This window comes from Sycon ciliatum, chromosome 1 (assembly GCF_964019385.1).
Source record: "Sycon ciliatum chromosome 1, ocSycCili1.1, whole genome shotgun sequence".
Taxonomy (NCBI): domain Eukaryota; kingdom Metazoa; phylum Porifera; class Calcarea; order Leucosolenida; family Sycettidae; genus Sycon; species Sycon ciliatum.
Genome location: NC_088643.1, coordinates 64,637,396 through 64,650,322, shown reverse-complemented (window position 1 = coordinate 64,650,322; position 12,927 = coordinate 64,637,396). Strand labels below are relative to the sequence as shown.

General features: G+C 46.6%; 1 protein-coding gene across 1 annotated transcript in view; it reads right to left on the bottom strand.

The window, feature by feature from the left end:
* Window positions 1-12,927, bottom strand: part of LOC135806435 (fibropellin-1-like) — a 41,092-nt gene that overhangs the window by 6,483 nt on the left and 21,682 nt on the right. The window contains exons 12-19 of the mRNA XM_065320618.1: window positions 11,607-11,718; window positions 10,764-10,877; window positions 9,962-10,041; window positions 9,486-9,594; window positions 8,620-8,733; window positions 4,590-4,703; window positions 1,243-1,356; window positions 23-136 (exon numbers count right to left, since the gene is read on the bottom strand). Coding sequence (XP_065176690.1) covers window positions 23-136; window positions 1,243-1,356; window positions 4,590-4,703; window positions 8,620-8,733; window positions 9,486-9,594; window positions 9,962-10,041; window positions 10,764-10,877; window positions 11,607-11,718 — 871 coding nt within the window. The remainder of the gene's footprint in view (window positions 1-22; window positions 137-1,242; window positions 1,357-4,589; window positions 4,704-8,619; window positions 8,734-9,485; window positions 9,595-9,961; window positions 10,042-10,763; window positions 10,878-11,606; window positions 11,719-12,927) is intronic.

Sequence of the window (12,927 nt, the reverse complement as noted above, 5' to 3'; positions counted from 1 at the left end):
GACATGCTATGCTAGTCATTACCAGTTTCACAGTTCTTTCCTGTGTAGCCAGGTGGACAGCGACACACAAAGTCATTGACTAGATCTTGACACTGTCCTCCGTTGAGGCAAGGATTAGGCGCACACTCGTTTATGTCTGTAACACACACATACACACACACACGCACACACACACACACACACACACACGCACACACACACATACACACACACACACACACACACACACACACAACCGCATGCACCCACACACACACACCTTTTGACCTTTTGACGCCCATCGCCGGAGGCGATGATAGCAATGCTATGGCAGAAGCCATAGCAACTTGTGCTGGGATTGCACCGTCTTTGTGGTCCACTTCACAACAATAACACACACAGAAGTCTCTGCTGTGAGCACGGTGGCTCGGCAATGGCGAAGTAAAGTTGAAGCCCTGTTCTCGTCGAAAGAGCACTCTTCCATGATCATGTTAGACCCAAAATGTCATAGAACTCCAAAATACAAATCCCAAAATCGGTGCGATTTTGCATGAGCCCAAATGTTCAGGTTACCCACAAAGACACAAGCTTTCCAACTCTCTTTGGCCGTTGGAAAGCGTACCATTCAACAGCTTGCAAGGCTGAAGAATTGACCGTCACTATTCAGCCTGGTCTACACCATACAGCTATTTGAAGTGACTTTTTCTGGCCAGTGAATACCTTTTTTTGGTCTTTTCACTTTTTCCCCGCACACACCATCACACCACATACTCCGGCATGCACTGGCTGTTGGTAACCACCCAGGAGAATGAAAGAAAAGTCAGGAAGAGTCTGAGAAAGAGAAGAAAGACGTGTGTGACCATAATCGTCGGGAATCGAACCCGCAACCTATCGATTGGAAATCGCTGCACATACCACTGCACCATATGGGACACACACACACACTCACACACACACACACGCGCGCGCACACACACGCGCGCGCACACACACGCACACAACCGCATGCACACACACACACACACACACACACACACACACACACACACACACACACACACACACACACATATACGTCCATCAAAAGATTAGCATGAAACTAGGGAGGTTTACCTACTGATGTTTCGGCCTCAATAGAAACGTGACAATGAGGATTCAGGTACAGGAAAGAAACTACGGAAAATAAATGCTTCATGCTCTATACAGCAATTCATTAGCTGTGTGCAAGGCAACAGTCACATGACATGCTATGATAGTCATTACCAGTTTCACAGTTCTTTCCTGTGTAGCCAGGTGGACAGCGACACGCAAAGTCATTGACTAGATCTTGACACTGTCCCCCGTTGAGGCAAGGATTAGGTTCACACTCGTTTATGTCTGTAACACACACACACACAGACACACACACACACACACAGACACACACACACACGCACACACACATACACACACACACGTACGTCCATCAAAAGATTAGCATGGAACTAGGGAGGTTTACCTACTCAGGGGTGTCGGAAGGTAATTTAGTGTGGTACGGTCAGCCATCTGAAGTACAATTTACTCGTGGGTCAGGGGTGGCTGAGCCGAACATTTTGGAAATTTAGAGTCCAAATCCTTATAAATCCTTGCATTTTTTTGATTCACGGGGTACTTTGGGCAAATAGTGTTACGGTCAATACCGTAGTGACCGTACCGTGTGCAACGCCCCTGCTACTGATGCTTTGGCCTCAAAAAGAAAGGTGCCAATCAGGATTCAGTTACAGGAAAGAAACAACAAAAAATATACTGTACAAGCAGAAATATTCGTCTGGAATTTAATTTCGTCTTTTTCGTCCAAGGAGCTTTTGGACTAAATTAATGCCTGACGAATATTGATTTCTTCAGCTTTTCAATACACTCTGTTGATCCATGGACGAAATTTACAACCGGACGAACTCCCATTCTTTAGAGTTGGACGAAATTATTGACCGACGGAATTTTCTGCTTATACAGTATGCTTCATGCTCTATACAGCAAATCATTAGCTGTCTACATGGCAACAGTCACATGACATGAGAGTTATTACCAGTTCCACAGTTCTTTCCTGATAGATATTCATGACCTCACTCTTGAAACTGGCCAAACCGAATTCCAAGCTGTCCAAGGAAGAAGAATTCGGTTTGCCCAGTTTCAAGCTCGAGGTCATGAATATCTACCGAACAGCGCCAGACCCTTAGCCTAGCATGTCTCGAGCAAACCGGGAGCGGGTTACAGAACTCCGCGACGATGGTTCCGTGATCGTCAAGAGGTCCGACTAGAGCAATAAGGTTGTGTCGATGAAGACGGCAACATACCTTGATAAGGCCGAGACCATCCTGTCGGATGAGACAAAATTCACACCCGTCAATGTCACCATCGATGATTGGGAGAAGGAAACTCGCATCATCCTTCAACGCGTCTGTGCAGGTACACTAGAGAAGGACCTGTACCAAGCCATACTCCCCGCTGACAACAGGTTTCCGGAGATGTATGGCCTGCCTAAAGACCACAAGGCCACAGTACCACTTTGACCAATTGGGTCAGCTGTTGATAGCCCGGTGACCAATATTATTATACTATTGTCCTTTAGCGCATACTCAACCAGTGACTGAGATATGTCCCAGCACATCTGAAAAACATGATGAAAGCACTGGAGGATATCCGGCAACTGAATCCTGACCTCCAAGCCCCAGCGGGGACCATCATCGTCACAATGGATGTGGTTGCGTTCTACCCAAGTATCCCTATCGCTTAAGGGGTGGAGGCAGTCGCTAGAGTCCTGCAGCAGCACTAGGCATCGCCATGGGTAACAACCCGGTCCCCCATTTGCGATTATCTGCATGCATGACCTTGGACTCGCTGTTGCCTAACGCACCTGGTGCCCCGGTACTCTACAAGCGCTATATTGATGACATCATTATACTGTGGACACTGGGGGCTGCTCTTCTCCGCCAACTTATTGCATTCTTCAATACCGTCAATGCGAGCATCAAGTTGAAGCATATATCAATCTTCGGAGGAAACTGAGTCGGTTGACTTTATGGACTCGACTATTCATGTCTCCTCCGGGGGCGCAATCTCATTTGAGTTGTTCCACAAAGCTTGCCACAGTGGTCTGGTCTCAGATTTCAACTCGTGCTTTCCGCAACAGCAAAAACTCGCCATTGCGTTGTCGGAGTTCCTCCGGGCGGCCTGCTTTCCTCTGATCCTGCAGCCCGCCAGCGAAGTGAGCAAAATGTTATTTAGACTTTGAAATTCAACAACTTTCCTGACAAGGTTATCGCAACTGCTCATGAACGAGCCAGACAACCGGCTAAACAAAACAAGGACTTATCGAACCACATTGAAGTTCCCATTCAAAACTGATGCTATCCACCACAAGGTCCACCGCCTTCTAAACCTAAATGCGCAGATAATCTACAAGAATGCAAGGCTTTCCAACAGCGTCACCAAGTCCAGCCTCACCAAACCTCGCTGCCGTAAGTGGGTGATTCCTGCTGCGCCAAGGAGACGAGGAAAGGCCTAAAGCTGCATGCATTGCATGCCAGTCAAGCGAGGCAGAGTGCACAATACTCAACATGGCGTATCGTCTGACATGCACATGTTCCGACAAGTACCGATATGTTGGAGCGACTAGCCGTAGTGTGGCAACGCGGAATCAAGGAACACAATGATAACTCATGCAACAAGACGTCTGGAAAAGCCCTTGGCGAGCACTACCAACTTCACTATGGCAGCGAGGTACTGCCGCTTGGTGAGTCAGCATTCACTGAGGTTTGCGTCCTTGCCACTGAGTCGGATCGGGCCAGGAGGAGGATACATAAAGCAATACAAATATGCGACACAGGCCCGACCATAAACAATCACAATAGGGTAGGACCTCCTGTAAGGGGCCGTCCAAGGTTACCAATAATATTTTCAAAACGAAAAGTTTTCGTTTGGCGGTGGGTGGGTTTGATGGAGTTTCGTTTTGAAAATAATTATTAAATCCAGCTGTAGAATGCCCAGTTACTTCTGGGTGTCGAAAATTGACATGAAAATTTTATTGGAATTTTTTTACCTGCAGAGAAGGTGGGTGGGTGGGTGGGGGCTGAAAAATACTAAAACATTTCGTTTTGTAAAAACAATCGGTAACCCCGAACGGCCCCTAAAGTAATGCCTCACAAGCCACTTTTAATATGCCATTTTTATTTGAAATTTGTACCAAGATCAAATCTTCCCGTGGGAAATCTATGTTTCTCGTATCAAAATTATGCGCGAAAAATCTTTCAGCACTTGATGACGCAAAATCTCCATACGATATATAGTTCGTACGAAAGCCAGTCCACACGGATTCTCTGTCCTGGAAAATCGTGCGAAGGACACCTCTAGTGCCTCTATGGATTTCAGTACGGAAAATCGTACCCCGGGGCCTCTCTATTGTGTGAGACTACAGATGTAATCATGATGTTTCGGCCTCGAAAGAAACTTCGAGGAAGGTTTAGGTACAGGAAATAACTAATAAATGATATTAAAATGCTTCATTCTCTATATAGCAATTCGTTAGCTGTGTCCATGACAACAGTCACATGACATGTTATGCTAGTCATTACCAGTTTCACAGTTCTTTCCTGTGTAGCCAGGTGGACAGCGACACACAAAGTCATTGACTAGATCTTGACACTGTCCTCCGTTGAGGCAAGGATTAGGTTCACACTCGTTTATGTCTGTAACAAACACACACACACACACACACACACACACACACACAGACACAGACACAGACACAGACACACAGACACAGACACACACACACACACATACACACACACACACACACACGTACGTCCATCAAAAGATTAGCAAGGAACTAGGGAGGTTTACCTACTCAGGGGTGTCGGAAGGTAATTTAGTGTGGTACGGTCAGCCATCTGAAGTACAATTTACTCGTGGGTCAGGGGTGGCTGAGCCGAACATTTTGGAAATTTAGAGTCCAAATCCTTGCATTTTATTGATTCACGGGGTACTTTGGGCAAATAGTGTTACGGTCAATACCGTAGTGACCGTACCGTGTGCAACGCCCCTGCTACTGATATTTTGGCCTCAAAAGAAAGGTGCCAATCAGCATTCAGTTACAGGAAAGAAACAACAAAAAATATACTAGTATGCTTCATGCCCTATACAGCAAATCATTAGCTGTCTACATGACAACAGTCACATGACATGAGAGTTATTACCAGTTCCACAGTTCTTCCTGATAGATATTCATGACCTTCCTCTTGAAACTGGCCAAACCGAATTCCAAGCTGTCCAAGGAAGAAGAATTCGGTTTGCCCAGTTTCAAGCTCGAGGTCATGAATATCTACCGAACAGCGCCAGCCCCTCAGCCTAGCATGTCTCGAGCAAACCGGGAGCGGGTTACAGAACTCCGCGACGATGGTTCCGTGATTGTCAAGAGGTCCGACTAGAGCAATAAGTTTGTGTCGATGAAGACGGCAACATACATTGATAAGGCCGAGACCATCCCGTCGGATGAGACAAAATTCACACCAGTCAATGTCACCATCGATGATTGGAAGAAGGAAACTCGCATCATCCTTCAACGCGTCTGTGCAGGTACACTAGAGAAGGACCTGTACCAAGCCATACTCCTCGCTGACAACAGGTTTCCGGAGATGTATTGCCTGCCTAAAGACCACAAGGCCACAGTACCACTTTGACCAGTTGGGTCAGCTGTTGATAGCCCGGTGACCAATATTTCTATTGTCCTTTAGCGCATACTCAACCAGTGACTGAGATATGTCCCAGCACATCTGAAAAACATGATGAAAGCACTGGAGGATATCCGGCAACTGAATCCTGACCTCCAAGCCCCAGCGGGGACCATCATCGTCACAATGGATGTGGTTGCGTTCTACCCAAGTATCCCTATCGCTTAAGGGGTGGAGGCAGTCGCTAGAGTCCTGCAGCAGCATTAGGCATCGCCATGGGTAACAACCCGGTCCCCCATTTGCGATTATCTGCATGCATGACCTTGGACTCGCTGTTGCATAACGCACCTGGTGCCCCGGTACTCTACAAGCGCTATATTGATGACATCATTATACTGTGGACACTGGGGGCTGCTCTTCTCCGCCAACTTATTGCATTCTTCAATACCGTCAATGCGAGCATCAAGTTGAAGCATATATCAATCTTCGGAGGAAACTGGGTCGGTTGACTTTATGGACACAACTATTCATGTCTCCTCCGGGGGCGCAATCTCATTTGAGCTGTTCCACAAAGCTTGCCACAGTGGTCTGGTCTCAGATTTCAACTCGTGCTTTCCGCAACAGCAAAAACTCGCCATTGCGTTGTCGGAGTTCCTCCGGGCGGCCTGCTTTACTCTGATCCTGCAGCCCGCCAGCGAAGCGAGCAAAATGTTATTTAGACTTTGAAATTCAACAACTTTCCTGACAAGGTTATCGCAACTGCTCATGAACGAGCCAGACAACCGGCTAAACAAAACAAGGACTATCGAACCACATTGAAGTTCCCATTCAAAACTGATGCTATCCACCACAAGGTCCACCGCCTTCTAAACCTAAATGCGCAGATAATCTACAAGAATGCAAGGCTTTCCAACAGCGTCACCAAGTCCAGCCTCACCAAACCTCGCTGCCGTGAGGCGCTGTGAGGCGCTGCTGCGCCAAGGAGACGAGGAAAGGCCTAAAGCTGCATGCGTTGCATGCCAGTCAAGCGAGGCAGAGTGCACAATACTCAACATGGCGTATCGTCTGACATGCACATGTTCCGACAAGTACCGATATGTTGGAGCGACTAGCTGTAGTGTGGCAACGCGGAATCAAGGAACACAATGATAACTCATGCAACAAGACGTCTGGAAAAGCCCTTGGCGAGCACTACCAACTTCACTATGGCAGCGAGGTACTGCCGCTTGGTGAGTCAGCATTCACTGAGGTTTGCGTCCTTGCCACTGAGTCGGATCGGGCCAGGAGGAGGACACATAAAGCAATACAAATATGCGACACAGGCCCGACCATAAACAATCATAATAGGGTAGGACCTCCTGTAAGGGGCCGTCCAAGGTTACCAATAATATTTTCAAAATGAAAAGTTTTCGTTTGGCGGTGGGTGGGTTTGATGGAGTTTCGTTTTGAAAATAATTATTGAATGCAGCTGTAGAATGCCCAGTTACTTCTGGGTGTCGAAAATTGACATGAAAATTTTATTGGAATTTTTTTACCTGCAGAGAAGGTGGGTGGGTGGGTGGGGGCTGAAAAATACTAAAACATTTCGTTTTGTAAAAACAATCGGTAACCCCGAACGGCCCCTAAAGTAATGCCTCACAAGCCACTTTTAAAGGGGAAGTTAAGGCAAAAATTAAAATTTCACCAGTTGTAGTCTTCGGGGTGCTGAGTCGAATGGTCTTGGTCCGAGGAAGCTGAGACGCTTCCTTCCTACTTGAATCCCAATCGAACTCGCGCACTTCCACCGAAACTGGGTGACTGCGCCCTACTAGATGGGGATTTGTATGCAAAATGTCACTAAAAGCGCCATTTCGTTCTTGTAAAAGCACGGATGACCGCGATTGGCCCATATGTTGTAGTCTTTTGGACGCTGAGTCGACTGGTTTTGGTCCGAAAAGGCTGCGATGCAGCGTTCCTCCTTTATTCCCAATCAAACATGGTTGAAGAAGCGGTCACGTGCTCCTGGGTGCCCAAATCACCTGGTCACCACGCCAGCAGGCGACAACTTTCACACCAAGGTTCAACTCGAGTTCAACTCGAGTGACAGGACTGCACCCAAAAAAGGTCAAACAGGCTAGTAAGTTGTACCCTGCAGGCACGGTGACCAGCTGACTGGTGTACGCAGCAGCACGTGACCACTTGTTCGACCATGTTCGATTGGGAATAAAGGAGGAACGCTGCTTCGCAGCCTTTTCGGACCAAAACCAGTCGACTCAGCGTCCAAAAGACTACAACATATGGGCCAATCGCGGTCATCCGTGCTTTTATAAGAACGAAATGGCGCTTTTAGTGACATTTTGCATACAAATCCCCATCTAGTAGGGCGCAGTCACCCAGTTTCGGTGGAAGTGCGCGAGTTCGATTGGGATTCAAGTAGGAAGGAAGCGTCTCAGCTTCCTCGGACCAAGACCATTCGACTCAGCACCCCGAAGACTACAACTGGTGAAATTTTAATTTTTGCCTTAACTTCCCCTTTAATATGCCATTTTTATTTGAAATTTGTACCAAAATCAAATCTTCCCGTGGGAAATCTATGTTTCTCGTATCAAAATTATGCGCGAAAAATCTTTCTGCACTTGATGACGCAACATCTCCATACGAAATATAGTTCGTACGAAAGCCAGTCCACACGGATTCTCTGTGCTGGAAAATCGTACGAAGGACACCTCTAGTGCCTCTATGGATTTCAGTACGGAACATCGTTCCCCGGAGCCTCTCTATTGTGTGAGACTACAGATGTAATCATGATGTTTCGGCCTCGAAAGAAACTTGGAGGAAGGTTTAGGTTCAGGAAATAACTAATAAATGATATTAAAATGCTTCATTCTCTATATAGCAATTCGTTAGCTGTGTCCATGACAACAGTCACATGACATGTTATGCTAGTCATTACCAGTTCCACAGTTCTTTCCTGTGTAGCCAGGTGGACAGCGACACACAAAGTCATTGACTAGATCTTGACACTGTCCTCCGTTGAGGCAAGGATTAGGTTCACACTCGTTTATGTCTGTAACACACACACACACACACACACACAGACAGACAAACACGCACATCACGTCCAGCCCACATCACAAGGACATGGCAGTAGTGCATAGTTATCGACATCTTGAGGCATCTTGCAGATTTATCTTTTGGGAGGAATGGATGCGCTCAACAAGATACCTTTGCCGATAGTTATGGTATGTCCTAATACAACAAGAGGGTAGGGAGGTAAGCAAATGATTGATATCTGCATGCGCAGGAAAGGGTTTCTACTGTGAAAGTTCAGTCTCTCGCTTCCAGCAAGCCAGCTTTGTGCCTGAGTTGAATGCAATGCAGGTTAACAGTCTTACTACGGTGTCGGTATCAACAATGATCAGGTAGCTGCTTTTCGGCAGCATCCGACTCAACTCATACACCTTCTCGGTGTCTGCTCTAGGATTTCAAACCAACCGGGTGCGCGTGCACCTAGCACAACTCTTGCAACCGGGTCAGAGCCGGGTGCGTTCAAGTGCAGGTACTGCATTAGGGAGTGGTAAACATTTTAGGACTCCATGGTTGATATGTGCTTCAAGTAATCCCAACCGGGTCGCAGGTGACCCTCACAAGTGACCCGGTGTTCTTTTTCCAAATGGGTCCAAGTACCCCCAGCTGGGTTGCTGACCCGGCTGACCCGGCTCTGGAGCAGACACGGCGTCTTCATCAAACTAAACAGTGAAGGATCTCTCTCACACGGCGGAATCTGATTCACCCAGCTTGTATACATTTGTTACCTACCATTGCATTCTGGCGGTGGGTATAGCCATTCCGGTGAGATACCAACCAGAATGCATGGGATATCAGATCGCCCTGCAAGACTGAAGCCCGCATCACACTCGTAGCTTGCCTGGGAAAGCACAACCAGACAACAACTATCAATCAGTGTGCGGTAGCATGTTGATTCCTACCTACCAACCGTTGCAAATCTGAGATCGGAACAATGACACACCTAGGTATGAGAATGTACACAAATGTAGCTGTGAGGCGGCATGCGACTAATGCCAGTTTTGGATGCCTATTACCATCCTCGGTATCGGGACGGCACCGGCCAAATAGATATGGTTGTCAGGTATGATGATTATCACATTTTCAATGTTTTTCAAAACTTTCAACATTTTCAAGTGGCATCTGGTAGGAAGATCCTAGCTCCCGTTGCATGTACATGTACATGCTTGATGTATAACCAGCATTAGTCAGCTTGATGTGATGCTTACAGATGAACCGAGCAGAATTGGACGTTCAGGACTCGTCACAACACCATTATCAATGGTTGGAGGAGGAGAACATTCCAGAACTGCACGTAGAAAACAACAACAATAACAACAACAACAACAACAACAACAACAACAACAACAACAACAACAACAACAACGACAACAACAACGACCACGACAACCACTACCACAACAAAAACAACAACAACAACAACAACAACAACAACAACAACAACAACAACAACAACAACAACAACAACAACAACAACAACAACAACAACAACAACAACAACAACAACAACAACAACAACAACAACAACAACAACAACAACAACAAGAACTCTATCGTGAGAATAAAGATTTGAAACCACAACAACAACCAAAATAATGTCCACAACGTTACACTTGAGGTACAGAAAGGAAAGCAGGACTTTTTGTTACACAGAGTTTCATGGTTTAAATAGTGGATACATACGAGGTCAATACATTGTCAGATTTGAAGAGTTTACACCAAAATCCTTATCCGCTGTTCCTGGTGTATTTTACAGGTACTTCATTAAGGCAACCGATCAAGGTATGAAATACAACAACCCAGTGCCATCCGACCCGTTTCAGAACACGGCTGACCAAATTTGGCGCATGCAGCAGACATGCAGCGTCATGTCTCAAAATCAGTACCTGGCCGAAGTAATAGCTACCCTGGTTAGGGGGAAGGTCTGTTCCACCATCCACCAGTTCATTGTACCTTGGAGACAGACATGAACCAAAACTAACTACAAGGACTAGTGTAGAGTAGATTTACCGGTTTCACAGTTCACTCCTGTGTAGCTGAACAGACAAATGCACGTGTAGTTGTTGACTTGGTCTAGGCACGTTCCACCGTTGAGACAGGGCCTAGGTGCACACTCGTTTATTTCTGTAGCACACATAATAAGACCAACACAATTATACAGTGTAGGAGGAAGAACCAACAATGCGTGGCTAGCCATGCTAAGTTCATTGAAACTCGATAAGAGAATACTTGACAGATCGTCTTGGCAATGACGTCGTTTCCAACACGTACATTTAGCTTTGTTTTCTCCAAAACTGCAATCTAAGTTGCTTCCTGGTGACCAACTTCCACATTGTTATGTCTTCTCTTGGGAATATCTGACAAGGCATTCATCACAGCCTCCTCGGATCAAGACCAGTCTGCTCCTTTCCCACAGAACTATAGATCGTAAAGAAAGCTGCCTGATCAGTGTGTTTGTTTCGTCCCTCAGACCCCTCCCCCCCCCCCCACTGCATCTCGGAGCACGTTATGCTTGCGGCTCGGCCCCACTATGATCGCAGTCTGAAAGTTGAATGACTTCAAAGTAACAGCATGTAGCCCTGGGTGGTAACTCGGCTTTCTACGGTCTTCCAACCATACTCATATACAGGCGCGTAGTCCGCGTGGAGCACGGGGGGGGGGGGGGGGGGGGGGGGGGGAGGAGGAGGGGGGGGGGGGGGTGGGGAGCATGTGCACCCCCTAAAATTTTTGACCTACAAATATTTATAGGTTCAGCATGCACATAATGACCATGGATGACGTGCACCAGCCATCCTACACATATGCGGCCGCGCACCCCCTAAAAGGGGGGCCAGCTACGTCCCTATCATATACCTCTGCATAGTGGTGGTGAGTTGGACCATTCAGGTTGCCTGTCACGAATCCGTACGCACGTAAGATTGGATTCTCCGAACCTCCTGAAGCCATCAGCACATTCGTAGTGCACCTGTAGCATGAACGACAAAGAAAACAGGGAACTCATGGGGACAGGTGCTCAGATACTTTTGTCGGCTAACGTAGTGGTGGGTATGCATCAAAATCAGGTGCCACCCGTTTATGGAAGCGATGTCTGATATACGGCAGGTACAAGCAGCTTTTGTACCTTTGAGAATATGGGTCTAGCACTTCAAGATCCTTTATGCAAGAGTTGCACAAATCCCTGCACAGTTGTAATGGACCTTCCCAGAAAAGCCTAAATTGGAAATTTTGCACTCAGGCACCCCTTCCACTACAGATGTGTGTGTGTGTGTGTGTGTGTGTGTGCGCGCGCGTGCGTGTGTCTGTGCCGTCATCACTGGTAAACGGATGTCACGTGCAGCCAGGAACAACTGTCGTCGTGAATGTGAACATTGCAAAAGGTGGTTCTCGAGGTCACAGGACTTGCAATGGCATGCCAAATTTTGTTGCATTTCAATTTCTCTCTCTCTCTTCTTGTTGCTGTCCGTTCCGGTTTTGGACATGCATTTGAGGGGATACAAGGCATGACAGCTGAGGCCCAACAAAAATGGAACATACTTGAATGGAAGGTGAGGCTGAAGAATGTTTTTACATTGCTGTTTCCTTGTCAAAAAGAACTATCGAATGGAGTTCGAAAAGGCCACTGCCAACTGAAAAATTGATCGGAACCAAGCATCCACCGCTTGGGACTCGATGTTAGGATTGACATATCAGAAAGTTCATCTGAGTTTGTAGTATCCGATTTGAAAGGTACATGAAAGATGCTGTTAGTCCTTGGGACCAGAAAAAAAGTTCTGTCAGAATGTTTTTACATTGCTGTTTCCTTGTCAAAAAGAACTATCGAATGGAGTTCGAAAAGGCCACTGCCAACTGAAAAATTGATCGGAACCAAGCATCCACCGCTTGGGACTCGATGTTAGGATTGACATATCAGAAAGTTCATCTGAGTTTGTAGTATCCGATTTGAAAGGTACATCAAAGATGCTGTTAGTCCTTGGGACCAGAAAAAAAGTTCTGTCAGAATGTTTTTACATTGCTGTTTCCTTGTCAAAAAGAACTATCGAATGGAGTTCGAAAAGGCCACTGCCAACTGAAAAATTGATCGGAACCAAGCATCCACCGCTTGGGTCTCGATGTTAGGATTGACATATCAGAAAGTTCATCTGAGTTTGTAGTATCCGATTTGAAAGGTACATGA